The sequence below is a fragment of the Schistocerca nitens genome, chromosome 2, assembly GCF_023898315.1.
Source record: "Schistocerca nitens isolate TAMUIC-IGC-003100 chromosome 2, iqSchNite1.1, whole genome shotgun sequence".
Taxonomy (NCBI): domain Eukaryota; kingdom Metazoa; phylum Arthropoda; class Insecta; order Orthoptera; family Acrididae; genus Schistocerca; species Schistocerca nitens.
The window spans coordinates 424335703-424354684 of record NC_064615.1 but is presented as its reverse complement, the minus strand read 5'-3'; the positions used below and the strand labels follow the sequence as shown (position 1 = coordinate 424354684).

Genomic DNA, 18982 nt, shown 5'->3' with positions numbered 1-18982 from the left:
CCAGTGAAGCAATAAAGAGCAATGCAAAGAGTGGAAAAATCTACGAGGTCAACTTAGTCCTGAAAAGCACATTAATTACATTTTATTCTTCGCAAAAGTTCTGGGTACAATTCTGGACCGTCACTTAGACTGGACTGAACACACATCTGCAGTCCGCAGGAAAGTGTCAGCTCTGAAACAATATTTCATCACGCCTACATCGCCATTTGATCAGTGCAAAAAGCCGCAAATCATGGATACCCTTAAAGAATCCGTGCTTGGGGCTACAAGGAAACTTTGTTCTGCAGTCGGTAACCATCAGGACAGTCACGAAGTCAATTGTGCGAATTTTTTCGCCAGTTGCAGGACGCTGCAGTATTACAAGTGATCGATTTTCTCTTCGATCCATTGTTGCCTGTAAAAACGGATATTTCTAACCAATTTCTGACTTTCAGCATCTTCCCAGTAGCCTGGAAAAAAGGGACTCATAAAGGCTCCACCTAGGAAGGAATCTGCCAAAGGACCCATTTGCATTCTACCAACATTATCTAAGGCTTTAGAATATATATTTTACTAACAATTTACCATTTACTTAACATAGAACAACTTTTTCGATGATTACCAATCTGGTTTTCGTAAAATGTCAGCACGACAACTGCTCTTATTTGACTATCGAACTCGAACAAGCTATTGACGAACAAGAGGCGACTGTCATGTGCTTTTTGGATTTCAGCAAAGCTTCCGACGCTTGCTCTGCTTGTTAAACCTAAGAGTCGGAACTTTTAACAAAGAGATCTTGTTGTAATAATGCAGTATCAGAAGTTCCACAAGGATCAGTATTGAGCCCATTGTTGTTCTCATTTTATAGCGTGGCTCAGCTGCCCCTGCCGAGATCGTTTTAAGTAGCTTGCGATGTTATACCTGGCTTTCTAAAACCAAGAGCGGGATTTTCATGTTCTATCGCTCGTTAAGCGCATACTAGTGCTCCTGCAGAAAAAATGAACAGGTTATTTTGGTTGGAAACTTAACGTAGTCAAATTTTGTACTGACATATTTCTCTGGAGGCCACGGTTTTTGATTTATTCAAGGAAAACATGCAAAAGTGACCATCAAACGCACCTCAACCTTGACACTCATACCCCAGGGTTTCTAGCAAGTTGTTCGTGGCACTCCCACCTTCTACTGTACAAAAATTTCCAAATACGCGAGCTATTCCCGATATTCGACCATTTTTTATCATTATTGACTGAACTGCTACGCCACCGGCATAGTCGGCTGTTTCGTTAGCATTATTAATTTAAAAGTGTCTGTAAGGCTAATGAAAGAAAAAACTACTTTTGTAAATGTTACGCTAAAACTAATTACGATGACAGTTCAATCTAAACCCTTACAGACACAGTAGGTTCGTAACCTAAAGGAATGACCAATACAACGTTGTTATTGTTTATTTTATACTGTTAAAATTCATAAAACTGTTAGGTCAGGTTTACAAAAACATCAATTTTGCTATTTGTAAGTGCTCAACTTGGCCGGAGGCATAATAAGACCAGTCAATAAAGTCCAAAAAAGGTTGAATAATGGAAGTAATTAATGCAGTAGCAAATTTATGTACAGTGGTAGCAGGGAGCGTCTTGAACAAAGCATACTAAAACCCCTGGGTGCTCGATGTACGCCTGAAGGTTACTTTTCTAGGTTTTCCTTGAATCATTCGGAAACTACGGCCTCTAGAGAAAAAGTATCACTCTAAAAATATTTAACTACACTATATTTTCGACAAAAAGGTCGTGCTTCTGTCCTCTCTAGGACCAATAGTTTGCGCGTAGTAAGCGAGAGAATACGAAAACCTAGCGAGCGGATTTTGAAAGTCAAATATAACACTGCGTTTTACATAAAATGACCTCGTTATGGGGAGCTGATTCACAGTGTATGTTAGTAATGCGTCGAGCGTTATCTCCTATTTCAAAAATCATTTATACGCTGATGACTTTCTGTTATATCTGAGTACAAACCCAACTAATCTGCACACAGGCACTCAGAACGTAAAAGCTGACTTAGTTTCTTTATCGCAATGGGTGCAAAACATAGGTTTGAAGCTTAACCAATCTAAAACACAAGCAATCTTAGTGGCTGACAAAAGACTTATTACTCCTCGGTTCAAAGAATCTCTTCCAACATAGTCCTGAAAAGCACATTAATTACATTTTCTTCTTCGCAAAAGTTCTGGGTACAATTCTGGACCGTCACTTAGACTGGACTGAACACACATCTGCAGTCCGCAGGAAAGTGTCAGCGTATTTCATTCACCACAGAAATGCAAAAAAGCATTTCATCTCGAGCTTAAAAAGAAACTCATAGAGTCACTAACACTCCTCATCCTTCATTGGGTGAGTCTATTCTCCAAGGACTTTCGTATGAGATCTCACGTCAGCTGGAACTGGCGATGAATACTTGTGTGCGATACTTATCTGCCTTATGCTATATTGACCATATCACTTCTGCCCATGGCTACGTAGCGATAAGCGTGCAGATTATCATATCCGAAGTTTGCTGTAATGTCTTCTCAATCACTACAGTCCTTTCTATTTATCTTCAACCCTTTCAATACTGTCTGAACAACACACTTGAAATACTTGTTCTCAACATACTAAAATCCCCTCTGCGCCACCACAGAACACTCCCACGTTATCTAAATTATTTTATGCATCAGGAATCCGACTTTTTAACAACCTTCCTCAAAATATTACAGAAAGTGAAGTCCTCTCAAACTAGAAAAGACATCTTCTATCACAATAATTATCTCTTCTGTAGCTCGCTCTCGTGAACAGTCCTTTTGGCTACAGAGTTCTCTTTAAAAATTATTTTCTTTCCTGTCAGCCATTGTCACATTCATTCCCGTCTTCTTCGCTTTCATTATTCCTTGCACGTCTTATAGGAAACAATTCTTCAGAAGTCCTAAACCAATCAATATCATTCCTAATACCAGCATTATCTTATTATTAGTGTTATTGTTACTATTATTATTATTATTATTATTATTATTATTATTACATTCTATCAATATTATTATCGAGTTTGTTATGCAACAACTAATCAATATCATTAATAATTCGTCGAATGATTTATCATCACTTCAGTGTTACTCTTATTGTCATTATTGCCAATTATTATATTTCTTATATTCCTTGTGCACATGTTAAAAGTTAACATTTCGTCATTGTTTTACTGATCGGGCTACCAATCTTCAGAAAGGAGTCAATTCTCGTTCGCCACCACTCTTTCATGTGAATGTACTTTTGACAGCATGAGAAGAGCCTCTTTTGATAAGAGCCTCTGTATAAATTATTCGTTATAACATAACTCACCTCCATGTTACCACATTCAGTATTATAGCATATACAGACATGCACTACGATTTCTATCATGTCATATATCTACGAATTTTCCAGTGTAACGTCTGAGTCCAAATAAGACGCACCTCTTACGTCTTTAACAATGTAAATACGTCCAAAAGAATAAATCAAGCTAAGGACTCCATCTTTGCTAAATAGCTGAGATCAAATTTTACTCTTTTAAATATACTAATTATAAATTTACTGTTTCTGAATTACGCAAAGTTTTTATTTCGAGGGGAGTATTCTAGAAATGCCTGCTTGCTATTTCAGTTACTTAGGGAAAACAGTAATAACTATTAGTGTTAGCTTTTAGTAATTTTCCAATGGGCACGTATTAACCACGTACAATAAGAAATACAATCACACAGTCATTCAGTCTATTTCAGTTAGTTTACCCCAATTTCACATGTCGGACTGCCGAGTTCCAACAGCCTTGTCAAAGGTACCAATCAGCATTGCATGACACCAGTTCATTAATGCTTAACACTTAGAAACTGCATGTAACAATACAAGTGGTGACAACACCATTCGGAATTTCTGGCGGTTACTGAAAGTATTTCTCTCGTGTCACCACAGTATATTCCTACCGCTAAATTTTTGGCTTAATTCATCTGAAGAAATATCCTTTTGCAAATTGTTTCAAAGCAAGATAGTACTTTGCATTTTTATTACATACGTTCAGTTGGTTATATCCTATGAATAATCCCATTTCTCCACTCCTGTAGCGACACACTCCTGTATTCTCGGAGGGTGCTTTCATTTACGCTCTAAGTAGAGGATAGTAATTAAATTTTAATCTGAAATTTAAAGAACAGGGCAGATACTGATTTTTGGTTTCTTATGTATTGCTTCAGATTAGATGCACAGCTGGAGCGTAGGAGTAATGTTGGCTTATATGATAATACGAGAACTTTTATGACTCTAATTTCATCTTATGGTATTATAACACTTCCGTCTGCTACTACTGTACCATAACCTTAAAGCTGGAAACAGGTTGTGAAATAAAACTAATTTGTTAAAGCAATTATGGTATAAAGCAACAGAGCAGTGTTACCCTCTGAGAGGAATTTTGTTACGTTGACCGTGTTGTACCTAACGGAGGTGGCTTATCGGAAATGGAAGTCTGAATTACGTAAATATTTGATCAGTAACAAACGAAATTTTGTTATCTGCACTGTTTAATGGATAAAGAAAACGGTCGCCAGCCTAACTAGGCAAGAGAATGATTAACATTCTCGTTCAAGAAAATAGTTATTAGTAATTTTAGTGGAGAAACACAACCTATACTTTGTCACACGGGAGTGCAGTGAACTCTGATACATACATTTGTTTACGTTAAGATTGAAGCTAGCAGCTAGAGCAGCAGAAACTATTTGCAAAATTATAAGAGATACCGAAACACACTATTACTTTCAGGGCTTAAAGAAATTATGGTTTTTATAATTAGTGGTCTTTCCGTTACTTGTTACCGAGCATTAACACAATAGGCAAACTGTGGATCCTTTTATACTATTAATATGCACTTCTAATACACAAGAGAGACAAGCACTTAGCAAACATGAGTATATAACGTTTCACAACTGCAGCTTTCCACTTTTACTACAGTGAGACACAAAATTAACATATATGTAAGATACTGACTCACTTTCTGCGATTTACAACAGGCAGTAATGTGATAATTTACTAAGCAAAACTTTATAAGCCTCAGTCTTAAGGACTTTTAATTTGAAGTTGGCAACAACACATTAATAAGCAGTTTTACTAGGAAAATTATTTTCAGCAAGCATCACTAACTTTAACTCACTCTCTTGCCACATTAACTTTATCTTTCTCTTTACTATGTTCAAGAGGCATTAATTAGAAAACTGCGTTTTAATGTACTTTCAGAAAGGACACTCGGTAATCACTTTAGTTCAAACGGAGAGGAACCTGAGAGGTGTTATGATGAGGAGAAAAATCAAGGTAGGTACATAAATTCAGATATAAATTACCTTATATTTGAGCACATTAGCACATCCATTAAGCTGATCCTTCACTGTACATCATTATAGTATTACGTTACAGTGATTGCGCAACGTGGTGGCAACTGCATGTTGGTAGGTGGATTCGCAGACAGAATTGCTGGACTCTGTCATTTCTTCGTGGCGACGACAGATACAAATTCCAGAATAGTTCCAGCTATTTATCCATCCATCCGAGGCATTGGAAAGCGGCAGGAAAAGCCTCTCTCGGAACCAGCACAATATGCAACATTTACATGACAGTGCACAGTTTGGTAGCTCGTCCCCGACTGACTACCAATTCCACCTTTTCGTCCTAGGCCAACCACAATTTGCGCGCGCTACACAGTTCCGTTCCAGAGGGGAACCACTACACGTTTTACATACAAACTAACTAAGAACCCTAAGTGAGGATCAGCAGTTTACATAACAGCAACCAAATTCATTCAATGAAACAGAAAATTTGCACATACTGACATTTTTACAAAAAATTATTCATTCAGAAATTACAATTATATATAGTAAATTTTGTTCCCTCCAAATGGGACAAAGATTTTAATGGCAGATATACTACATTACATAGAATCAAACCACGACATCAAAGTTTTAACAAAGAAAGGATTATACAATTTTATGTTATCGATTCATACATTCAAACACATTTACAGAAGCTCAATGTTATAACATTAAATAAAACAAAAGGCAAAATAAATCAGTAGAGTATTACAGTTATGGTGTTACAGTATTTCGGTGACCAACGTACACCTACACATTTGGCTTTCAAAAATAGTTCTTGGAATTTGCTAGGTATATTTACTAGGGATGTTAGAGTTCTTCCTTCACTTGTTTTTTCAGTTTCAGTTTTATATAATTTCCATCATGGTCTCTTGTACGTCGAACGATACTTTTTGGTAGAACGATAACAAAAATCTTTTCTAACTGGTGCTATTCTGGCAAAAAGTCTGTAGTGTTCTCGTCGTAGGAACAGAACCATTCATAGTTCATTTATTTAGATAAATTTTTCATTAGACACTTACTCTGCTTCTTGCTCCACGGTTCCCGACAAATGTATTACCAACGGCTTATGTTACAATCTTCGTCTTTTACTTCCATACGTGCTGCCACAAGCCGCTACCGCGTTCACTCAGCTGCTGTTGGATGCAGAAGCAACAGAGCTATCACATGCCTGGTTTGCTGCCTATTCTTCCTAACAACTTTTCGTGCAGTGTTGTACCTATTCACTCATCTTCTATACTTCCGGCATTTAATATGATCCCAGTTTGTTGTCGTCCAGGTTCGACGCAATACACGAATCTGCAAATTTACCACTTGAGAAACGAATTGTACACGGAAAAATCGTATTTATACAGCTGATAATAAGGAATTTCTGTATCGCAGGTCCTACTGCGAGCGACTGTTCCGCGACTGCCGCCTGCAGACGTGCTACGTGCAGTCTCCCGCCTATCCAGGCGTCTACCCCAGGGGGCTGCACTGCCGCTACCAGCTCAACACCAGGCAGCCTTTCATCAAGCTCTACATCGAGAACGAGGAGTTCAACATCGACGGACAACGATGCGAAAACATCATGATGTGTCCTATGAGACCCATCTCTTCCGGACAAGAAAATTGTCCCTACGACTACATCAAAATCTACGATGGCAAGGACGAATCCTCGCCTGTCATAGGTAAGTAAGTGTTCCATTGTCATTACGCTATATTTGCTACATATTCCGTTCTGAAACAGTATATGTTTATATCTACAGCAGCAGTTTACTTATGTTGTGTGCTGACTACCGGTTTCGATACACAATACGATCGCCGGCCGAAGTGGCCGCGCGGTGCTAGGCGCTGCAGTCTGGAACCGCGAGACCGCTACGGTCGCAGGTTCGAATCCTGCCTCGGGCATGGATGTGTGTGATGTCCTTAGGTTAGTTAGGTTTAACTAGTTCTAAGTTCTAGGGGACTAATGACCTCAGAAGTTAAGTCCCATAGTGCTCAGAGCCATTTGAACCACAATACGATCCTCAGTCCACCCCCAGAGCAGCAGTCGTCACGCTTGCTTCCGAAGTACGTGTTGTAGTTCTGAACCTTACTCACTGGCGGCATACCATATACAATCTACATGTCCTATTTACCTCAGGTAAGAATAGAACCTGAAGTCTCTAGGAAAATGTACTTACATCTGGGCCAATTTAATTCTCTAAATTTTGGAATAAATAATTGTGAAACACCTTTACTGCAGACTAAGACATGAAATAAAAAGGTTTGTCAGATTAGAGGGCAAAGGCAAAACTAAATAAACTATGTGGTTTCTCACTTTAGAGTCTGGTTGCGAATCTATTATTTGGGTAATCATTTATTTCAAATTAATTTTGCTGCGAATAGTCACTGCAATCCCGGCTAGTGGAGCTTTAAAATGAGTAACAGCACCTACAGAGTAGTAAGATGTAATTTAGAGACATTTTCAAGATCAGTGCGCTATTTAATCCGCTAAGAGCTAATTCGGTAATCACATAGTGCTCAGGACAAGACTAATTGTAAATTCAGCGGCATAGGTCTGCTTAAAATCGGCTCAGTCATGACAACATTCTTACAATGAGCTCAGGGTGACATCATATGAAGAAGTTCGTCTTTCACGACTGGTAAACAATTCGCTTATGCATCAAACGCTTAGTCTTTTTGGCAGTGGTCTGTGAAGAAATAGCACGATAACTTCATCAAACAAGGGTTTCATGCACAATTTCAAGAGTCTACATGTTTTCCATACCACTTAAACCTTCTTAGAATACAGTGAAGGCCACACCTGATAAATAACGCACATACCTTTCTGCCCAGCCACCAGCGTTCACGTTACATGAGACTTCAGAGGAAATACAGTTACTGACAAAATGGTAAATCGTTCGTAGGACAATCGTGGAATCCATTTCCTAAATCTGAAGGAATTATTATTTTATATGCATGTGTCATAAGCTGGCATGAGATACTAATAATTCTTAATGCAATACACTTATTTAACATGTATTCATTTGCAGCTTCTCCCTCGCATCGTTTCTTCTCAAACAGTAAACATTGTTTATTAATTGACATCAGAGTACAGAAAGCGCCTCTATATCTCGTGGTCAGTGTATATAACCACAGCCATTAAGTCCGTCCCCGTCCCACTGGAGAGTCCAGAGAACAAATGCAAGTACAGGTCAGAATATTCCTAAACGGTGAGAGCAACGACAGGACGAGACAGAGTTTCATGAGTCAAGGCCGTGGTCAAAGCTCCAGATTATATGTACTGCAGGTCCATCAACTAGTCCCACACAGTCACTAGGAATCAATCGCATGAAGTCTCTTTCTGGCCAGGTCGTCCTTAATTTAAGCCGTTGGCATCTAAGCCACCTATCTAATTGAGCAATACTACGATGCTTGAACTAGCACGACATTGCGACGTTGTCAAAATTTTATGTGGGTGTCATAGCGGTGGTGCCACGTGCTGTTAAAAACTGAGATTCTTTGGATTCTCTCGAAATTGTGGAGAAACCGAAGCTCCAAAAAGTAAATCACCAGTAAATGCGCAGTGGTAAATTAAGATGTTGGCCTTGACTGAAACGTTCATCTGACTGTGCAAAGTTGTACGTGATTTGTAAATTTTGCAAAACTCTATGAGTAATTATTAACTCTGAGGAATAAACGTCTTGCACTGTTCGAGCAACCAGTAAATTAAAGTCACGTGTGTAATTCAACACGAAATAACTTCGAACAAAGAGCAAAAACCACCGAGGCAAGGATATTATTCAACAAATCAACACAACAAATGTGCCTCATATCTCCCTACGTGATGTCAGGTGTTTCAAATCAGTCAAGTTCTACATCAGTGAAATTAGAGATGGCTTTCCGCAAAATGAATGATCTACATGAGGGTATCCAGAATTCGTTGGCGACTAGTATGGTCACACAACATCATACCAGGTAGTGCCACTTCTCCCAGCAGACCCGAACACAGCGTGACACCTTAGGGTGATTCAGCTACCCCTACCGGTAGGTTCCATGTACCCCATTACAGCTTAAAAACCCACGTGCCAGATTTTCACATTTTCTCGCTTCCTGCCTCCAAAATATTAATCCTACAGGGAACGTGAACCGCACTTTTCTAGGAAATGTATGGTATTGCGATTCGTTTTCCCAGAAGGTTAGCGTTTTTAAGTTATTCAAGAAAAGCTCGTGTGAAGGTCACTTTTGTAAGGTTTTATTAATAATTGGAGCACTATGGCCTCTAGGGGAATCGTATGTAATACAAAATTTAGCTGGATTACATTCCCTACAGAAAGGACCCGTTCACTTTTCTGTGTGTACGTAGCGAGAAAGAGAATATGAAAATCTTGCATGTGGTATTCGATGGTGTTGTGGGTTGCATAAGACCCACGGAGAGGGGCAGCTGAATTTCCCTGCGTAAGTTGTACTTCATATTAACACATAATACGTCTCACTACCCGTAAACCTCCAGGCCACCCAGCAGTCTTTATTGATAAATTCCTTTGTGATGCACTAGAGGACTGAAATAACGTACCTGTGGTCGTTCTAGGTGGTCAGTGAAATACTCCACACACTTGTTGAAACGGAAACCGCAAGGCTGCATTACAAAATCTAAATTTTGCGTCAAATTAATTTCTTATTTCGTTCTCACTGAAGAAATGGTTTCGCCAAATAAGACAATTTTGTGTGTTGGGTTGATCTGGATCGTTTGGTTTTTCATAAACCTGTTAAGACGAGGCCTATTCAAATGGTTCAAATGGCTCTAAGCACTATGGGATTTAACATCTGAGGTCATCAGTATCCAAGACCTAGAACTACTTAAACCTAACTAACCTAAGGACATCACACACATCCATGCCCGAGGCAGGATTATAACCTGCGACCTTAGCAGCAGCGTGGTTCCGGACTGAAGCACCTAGAACCGCTCGGCTAAAGCGGCCGGCCGACGGCTATTCGTTTATACAAGTCCGATCTGTCTTTGAAATGGAAAAGTATAATGAGGATTTTCAAACATGTTTTGGGTATTGTCTAATATGCACGTCGATCGCGTCATGTCTCTCTGTTCAGTGATCAGCGCACAGTCAGCACATATAAACGCCTAGAAATAGTGTCCCCAACCCATTATCAGTATCCGCTGAGAGATTACGCCTGATTTCATTTAACCCACACGACGTAACTGTCATGCATTTCGTTGTTCGTAGCAATTCTCGGTCATACGCTCCAGTGCCTTTGAAGACATTCGGTGGAGAGTGTTTAGACAGCCATCCAAACAGCCCGGACTCGGTTCCCTCTGAGTTTGAACCAATGACTACGGAGCCGACATTTTGGCAAAGGAAACCAACTGTAAACCATTCCAGAGAATTGGCGGAAAGCACAGGCCGCTAAGTTCTCTGAAGATGGTATTGGAAAGTTGTTATGAGGCTACGACAAATGTCTCGGTCGGAGCCGCGGCTATGTGGAGTAGTAGCTAGAAGGTGTATGTTTCTACTGGAAATAAAATATTTTTGATTTTTACTGTGATTTTCATTTCGCGAATGATCTGACCTTTATAACCAATAGCCCTTGTACTTATGGTAGTAGCGCAAGCCGGTTGTATTAGTAGAGTGTGACGCTCGCCATTGCCCTCAGGCGTGTTTTGCGGCATGGGCAAGTTCCCGTACTCCATCATCGGCACGTCGGAGGACCTGCTGGTGGAGTTCTCGAGCTCGGCGGCGGGCCCGCTGCTGAACACGGGCTTCCACTTTAACGTGGGCAGCTGGCCGGGCCACGTGGAGACGGCGGGCGTGCGCAACGGCACGTGCGACTGGCTGCTCAGCTCCGAGGCGCTCGCCTCCTCCGGGGACTCTGAGGGCATCTTCCTGAGCGTGGCCCACTGGTACCCGCCGCACACCTCCTGCACCTACCTCATGCGCGGACGCCCCGGCGAGGTCGTCCGCCTCTACTTCCCCAGGTATGTCGTCCGTTCCTATTTCTAAAGGGCTGTACACACGAGAAATGGATCGCGGCAGTCCGCTGTCACGACGCCAGATCTACCTGTAGATCGCAAATCGATGCAACCTAACAGTGATCGCTCGGAATTCCCAAGCGTTTTGATGAATCCCATAGGAAGAATCGTTCGTGTGTGGCAATATGACTGTCTGGCTGCGACTAATTGTTTAACGGGGTATGTAACTTACATTAAACTGGTTAAATAAGCTTTAGTTTCATTCTTCTACGCCTACTCTGAGTAAGTACTCTCCGATAAGATTTATAATTACTCAGGGAACCCCGAACCACTCTCAGAAATTAGTCTAAGGTTACCACTAACATTAAAAAGGAAGACAAATGCAAAAATACTGAACCGTTTTTTGTAGAAGTTGAAATTCAAAGCAATTCCACCGTCATTTTTTCCAATGACAGTCAGTGTCCTTGCAGGAGTATGTTTTATTATATTTTGTCTCATGAGTATAAAAAGGATTTGAAGGTAATATTGTCTCATCTTCAGGTACGCGTTCGGGTGGTTCACAAAAACAGTGGCTAAGTACTTCAACATTCGCTTTATGTTTCCACTTACGAGCATTACTGAGTTTTACTTCTAAGCGGAACGAAGGAACATTTTAATTTAAATGACTACCTTATACCTACGCAGCAGCCATACTCGAGTCCCTTGTCATTTCATACAATCCAATTCTCTCTCATAAAATTTTCAAAAAGAACTATGGAATCAGCAGTGTTGCTACTGAAAAAAATTCTAATATAAAAACATCGAGATTGTGAAGGTATCGTGGATCAATTTGCAGTTACATTATTTGCAGATGAACTATGAGACTAATAAAGAACTGAGGACTTTGTGATGTGTTTGCGAAATAAAGACTGGAAAAATGTAAACAAATGCTTAACTACAATGAAAAATGTAATGTGTCATGTAACATAATCTACAGTTCCGAAGTAAAGAATTCCACATAAACTTCTATAAAATAATATACCAGGTCATTTATTTTTCCATCTTTTGTTCTGCAAATATAATTTAACGTACCGAGACTGCCATCGCACTGAATACATTGGTTCAGTCTAGGGGCAGCGTCTTTGACTTGTAAACAAAACGTCATGGCTCCCAGGTTTCAACCCAACTATTGTCTAAATTTAGAGTAAAAGAAATGTAATGATCGAGTAACATTGTTGGCCGGGAGGTCACATCCGGGGAAGTACGGCCGGCGGACGAAAGTCTTATTTCAAGCGACACGATATTGGGCAAATTTGCGCGTCGCTGATGATGAGAAAAACTCAAGACCCAGTCCAAGGACGGAGAAAATCTCCCACAAAGCCGGGTATCGGACCCGTGTTAGCTGCATTGTAGGCAAGCACGTTACCACTCAGCTAAGCAGGAGGACAATATGAGTAGAAATCATCAATAGCAGCCGAAGACTTCCGGCATATAAAGTCAGTCTCGCTCTGACGACGGCTTTGTCAAAGAGGGCGGAGGAGTGAGCAGAGTTTGAGATCACCCTCTTGCCTTTGGGGTGGGAAACTGCCCCTAAAAGCGGAAGGATCAGCAATGACGTACGGCATGGCGATTCAGAAGGTAAACGAAACAACTGCAATAACGCAAATAATGTGCGTCCACAGGACAAATGGCCTGCCATTGAAAAGTGTCATGATGGTCTCCCCATTGGCGAAAAACTCCGGATTAGGGAAAGAGCTACCAAGGGGAATGTGACAATGAGAAAAAAATTGAATAACGAACGAAGAGGTAACATTCAGAGATTTGGAACATGGAATATCACAGAGGGAAGCTAGAAAACCTGAAACGGCTAATTCGAAGGCTCATTGTACATACATAAGAGATCAGTGAAGTGAAGTGGTGAGAAGGATTTCTAGTCAGACTAATATTGGGTAATACCAATAACAGCAGAAAATGGTATAACGTGAGTGGGATTCGCTGTCAATAGGAAAATAGGAGAGACAGTGAGCTACTGTGAACAGTTCACTGATAGGGTTATTCTCTTCAGATTCGATATAAATCGGTGTTGACTACGGTGGTTCAAGTGCACATGCCAACTTCGCAAGCAGAATATGAAGAGACAGAGAAAGTCCATGAAGATATTTAACAGGAGACGCAGTATTTAAAGGGAGATGAAATTCTATTAATCATTCGAGATTGCTACACAGTTGTAGGGAAAATAGAAGAAAGGGTTATGGGAGAACGTGGGCTAGGTAGTAGAAATGAGGGAGGAGAAAGACAAATTCAGTTGTGCAATAAGTTTTAGATGGTGGTAGCGATCACTTTGTTTTAATACCGTAAAAGGACACGATAAGATTCCAGCTGGATTACATCACGACCAGGCAGAGACTCCGAAATCAGATATTGGATTGTGAGGCGTACCCAGGAGCAGATATTGACTCAGATAGAAATTCAGTAATGGTGAAGAAGAGAAAGCAATTTAAGAGATTTTCACAGAAGAATCAGTGTGGAAGGAAGCTGGTTACTGAAGTACTATAGTATGATTAGGATCGTTTTCAGTTCGCCAAGGATGTCGATAACCCAATAATAAATATCGTAGCTGAAAGTTCAGTTGAAAAAGAATGGATATCTCTAACTAGGACCAGCACAGATGTTGGACAATCAGACATTAATACAAAGAAGCTTGCTCCAGAGATACCATGAGTGATAGATGAAATACATCAAAAGTGGGAGTATATAAATGTTCAGGGAAAGACAATAATACAGCTATGTCAAACATGAACGAAATCAACAGTAACTGCGAGGAAGACAAGGCGAAATGGCGACAGAAAAAATTTGAAGTAATGACAGCAGAAACGATCGTCAGGAGGACGGTGTCAGCATACAGAAAAGTTAAAATATCCCTGGTTCAAATTAAAGGTAAGGGTGATAAATTTAAGAGCACAAAGGCATTTTCACTGATAATCGCAGAGGGGAGAGCGGAGAAGTGGAATATGTATAGTAAAAGCCTCTGTGAGGGGCAGGTCGTGTCTGATGAGTTGACAGAAATGGAGTCTTTAAGGAAAGTTTAAGAGATCCACTATTAGAGTGAGAATTTAAAACAGCTCTGGAAGACTTGAGAACAAGTAAGACAAAAGGGATAGATTACTGTTCATCAGAATTTCTTAAATCATATGAAGAAATTCCAACCAAACGTCTATTCAGAATGGGAAGTAGGATGTCGATGTAGCATCAGACTTTCGGGAAAATATCGTCCACATAATTCCGAAGGCAACAAGGGCAGATAGGTGCCAACACCGTCGCACAGTCAGTTAAACACAACAATGCATGCAAACTGCTGACAACGATATGAAGAAAATGGAAAAGAACGTTGATGTTCCATTAGATGACAATCAGTTTAGCTTTAGAAAATGTGAGGGCACCAGAGAGGTAGTTCTGACTTTGCGATTGATAATGGAAGCAAGACTGAAAGAAAATCAAGATACGCTCATAGGTATAGTCAAACGAGCGTTCGATACCATGAGACAGTCCAAGTCGTTCGAATGTCTGAGAAAAACAGGAGTAAGCTATAAGGAAAGAACTAAGACCGAAGACTGAACAGTAAGATTGCAACACCAAGAACGGTGTGTTCGGATCAAAAAGCAAATAAGGCAGGGATGCATTCTTTCGTGCCCGCTGTTCATTCCATATATCGGAGAAGCAATGACGGGGTAAAAGAAAGATTAAAGAATAAGAGTAAAATTGGAAGTGAAGGGTTATCAATCACAGGATTCAATAATAGCATTGCTATCCATATAAGAATCGTATTCGAATTTGCGAATATTGCTTCACTTTGGCTGCGCTATACATTGGTTACAATTTTTTGCACGAGTCGCGGCTCGGACCCGGATCTTCCCCTTAACTAGAGAGGTCGCCTTGCCCGCCTTTTTTTTTAAAGTTTTTCTTTCATTTTGTTAATTATTGTTATCGGCATCCTGCCTGGGCGGACATTACATGACACATGTTCAAATTGATCGTTGAAGGCTTCAGTGAGTTTTTTTGTTACAGAGGGCAGCCTGCCCTCTGACCGAACACGCTGAGCTACCGTGACGGCGGCCTCAGCCACTTGAGCACGCTCCCCGGATCGACCCAAACTTCCATACGTCACTGCTTCCGTCTACATCCTATATTCACACAGATACCGTGAGTCCGGTACAGGAAGAAACGTCTGAATGAAGTCGAAGCCCAGTTATTAGGCGTGAAATACTATGTTACAGTATCTGTGTAGTTCTAATTTACTTTGCAATGTCCTTCAGACATGTATGCACGTCTGCAGCACACTGCAAAGCATAATAGATCTACACTGAAACTACAAAATAGTATAGCAGTCATGTCTATAGTCAGTGAAAGTGAAGGGGATTAGAGGATTTGTTGAATGGAATTAACAGTTTAATGTCGAAGTTAACGTATTCTGCTACCTTGGAAGAAAAAGAAACCTATTACGGACGAGACGAGTACTCATAAAAACCGGGCTAGGACAGGACAAGAGAACGTTTCTGGCCAGTACAAATTTACTGGTATGAAGCATAGGCCTTCTGAGGATGTTCGTTTGGAGCACACTATTGTGTAATAGCGCCTCATGAACAATGGTAAAACCGGAACAGAAGCAGATCGAAGGGTTTGATATGTGATACTACAGTACGTTGAAAATGAGGTGAACTGATAAGATAAAGAATGAGGAGGTTCTCCGCAGAAACGATGAAGAAAGGACCATGAGGCTATGGAAAACACTGACAAGAAGAAAGGATGGCATGGAAGGAGATTTTCTAGGGCGTCAGGGAATAACCTCCATCATGCTAGAGGTATCCCATCTTTTCACCAGTTCAGTGCAAAAACGTTCACTATTCATTTTTGTGACTGAAGGTTTTTTTTCATTGTTTGGCTCTGGATATTAAGCCAGCCACCAGTAAACTGCTCGAATTACTATTGTAGTACTGCAGTTGGTCTGACTACTTAATATCGAATTTCGATCTTGAAGATTATGCTAAGATCCAAAAATGTCTCACAACAGATATTTTTCGTATGGTTACGGATATTCCTGTTGTTTATATTGAATTAAGTTCTTGCGATACGATTATGCTGTTCCAATTTCCACAAACAGCAGTGAATATTTAATCCAAATGGCAGGTTCGGGGGTACTTTTTAGTTCACATTGGCGCTATCCCTTTCTTAATGTTAAAATGTAGATATATTGCGATATAATAAGCACTACCTCAATTAAGATTTGCTCCAAGCCATTCTGATTTCACGAACAATAGAACACAAAAGGTGCCTAAGAACTGTGTTTCTGTTTATGTTTTTATTTCAATACACCCCAACTGAGAACTTTACACACCTATAAACCAGCAGCTTTCGCTTCTCTGTAATTTATGGTAAGATGGAGTATTCGCCGGAGGTGGTAGTAACTTATTCATTCACAGACGCGTCTGTTCCAAACGTTAAGAAAATATGAATGTGTCTGTAATGATGGCAGAACTGGAAGTTGGAGGACCATTAATCGACAAAATGTCACTGATCAGCAGATGCAAATCATCGTATTGTTATTAGACGATACAATGTGACGTAGATAAGTAGGATTCTCAGCCACGTATGTAATAGCTCTTTGGAGCAGGATGTTTTCCCCGATAGACTGAAATATACCATTGTAAAACCTTTGCATAAATAGGAGGGTACGTCGGATATCAACAACTACCGCCCAATCTCTCTTCTGTCAGCTCTATCAAAAATTGTTGAGAGAGTAATGTATTCAAGAGTAGCCTACCATATTTGTAAAAATAAAGTACTAACAAAATGTCAGTTTGGTTTTCAGAAAGGCTTTTCAACAGAAAATGCTATATTCGCTTTCACTGATCAAATATTAAAAGCTCTGAATAACCAGACGTCACCCACTGGTATCTTTTGTGATCTCTCAAAGGCCTTTGATTGTGTAAATCATGGAATTCTTTTAGATAAGCTAAATCATTATGGTTTGAGTTGGGCAGTGCACAAACAGTTTAATTCATACTTAACTGGAAGAATGCAGAAAGTTGAAATAAGTAGTTCATGTAATGTTAAAACAACAGCTGATTCCTCAAACGGGGGGTGGGGGGGGGGGGTCCCACAGGGTTCGGTCTTAGGTCCTTTACTGTTCTTGATATACATTAATGACTTACCATTCCACACTGATGAAGATGCTAAGTTTGTTCTTTTTGCTGATGTTACAAGTATAGTAATAACATCCAAAAACCAAGAACTAAGTGATGTAATTGTAAATGATGTTTTTCACAAAAGTATTAAGTGGTTCTCAGCAAATCGACTCTTTAAATTTTGATAAAACACAGTATATAAAGTTCTGTACAGTAAATGGCACAACTCCAGTAATAAATATAGACTTTGAACAGAAGTCTGTAGCTTTGTAGAATTTTCAAAATTTTTAGGTGTGTCCATTGATGAGAGGCTAAACTGGAAGCAACACATTGATGGTCTGCTGAAACGTCTGAGTTCAGCTACGTATGCTATTAGATTTATTGCAAATTTTGGTGATAATAATCTCAGTAAATTAGCTTACTATGCCTACTTTCATTCACTGCTTTCGTATGGCATCATATTCTGGGGTAATTCATCGTTGAGTAGAAAAGTATTCATAGCTCAAAAACGTGTAAGTAATCAGAATAATTGCTGGAGCCCACCCACGGTCTTCCTGCAGACATCTATTTAAGGATATAGGGATCTTCACAGTAACCTCACAGTATATATATATTCACTTATGAAATTTGTTGTTAATAATCCAACTCAGTTCAAAAGTAATAGCAGTGTGCATAGCTACAACACCAGGAGAAAGGGTGATCTTCACTATGCAGGTTTAAATCTGACTAGGGCACAGAAAGGGGTAAATTATGCAGCCACAAAAGTCTTTGGTCACCTACCATACAGCATCAAAAGCCTGACAGATAGCCAACTAACATTTAAAAATAAATTAAAAGAAATTCTGGATTACAACTCCTTCTACTCATTGGCTGAATTTTTAGATATAAATAAAGGAAAAAATAACAACAACTTAAACATTAGAGTCATGTAATATTTTGTGTAATGTAATATCTTGTACAGACATCTTTTATTAACCTTACACGTTCCACATCATTACGAAGTGTCGTGTTCATGATCTATGGAGCAAGTACTAATCTAATCTAATCGAATTATGACAGACGTTTGGTGAATGACATTGGCACAGAACTCGATGTTATCTGTTCATTTATCCGTCCACGATAGTGTTAATGACATTTGAAAGTAATTTCCAACGTGATGTAGTACTCAGTCGCTAAAGATAGGATTACGGTAAATGACATTGATATATAACACGCTATTATCGCTTGCAGAATGTAGTGTATTCATTTAAGACCTATTTTCCTTCTGCTATTGCCTTTTGTCTGTGGTAGTTTTCCTCTAGAGTCAGTTTGCTGTATAGACTGTGGCTGGGTTTTAGTATTCTTAAGTCTGTTTCTGTTGTAGTTGGGAGACGATTGTGGGCTACAAGGCGGTCAGCAAATGTGTTATGGGAGCTGTTGCTTTTTAAAGCTCTGAGATGTTCTGAATATCTGATTTTGAAGTTTCTGCATGTTTTTCCTATGTAC

The 18982-nt window shown here is 39.8% G+C and overlaps 1 protein-coding gene across 1 annotated transcript in view; it reads left to right on the top strand.

Moving 5' to 3' along the window:
- LOC126235063 (uncharacterized) overlaps window positions 1-18982 on the top strand; it is a 559517-nt gene that overhangs the window by 502339 nt on the left and 38196 nt on the right. Inside the window, exons 4-5 of the mRNA XM_049943798.1 lie at window positions 6770-7056; window positions 11021-11342. Coding sequence (XP_049799755.1) covers window positions 6770-7056; window positions 11021-11342 — 609 coding nt within the window. The remainder of the gene's footprint in view (window positions 1-6769; window positions 7057-11020; window positions 11343-18982) is intronic.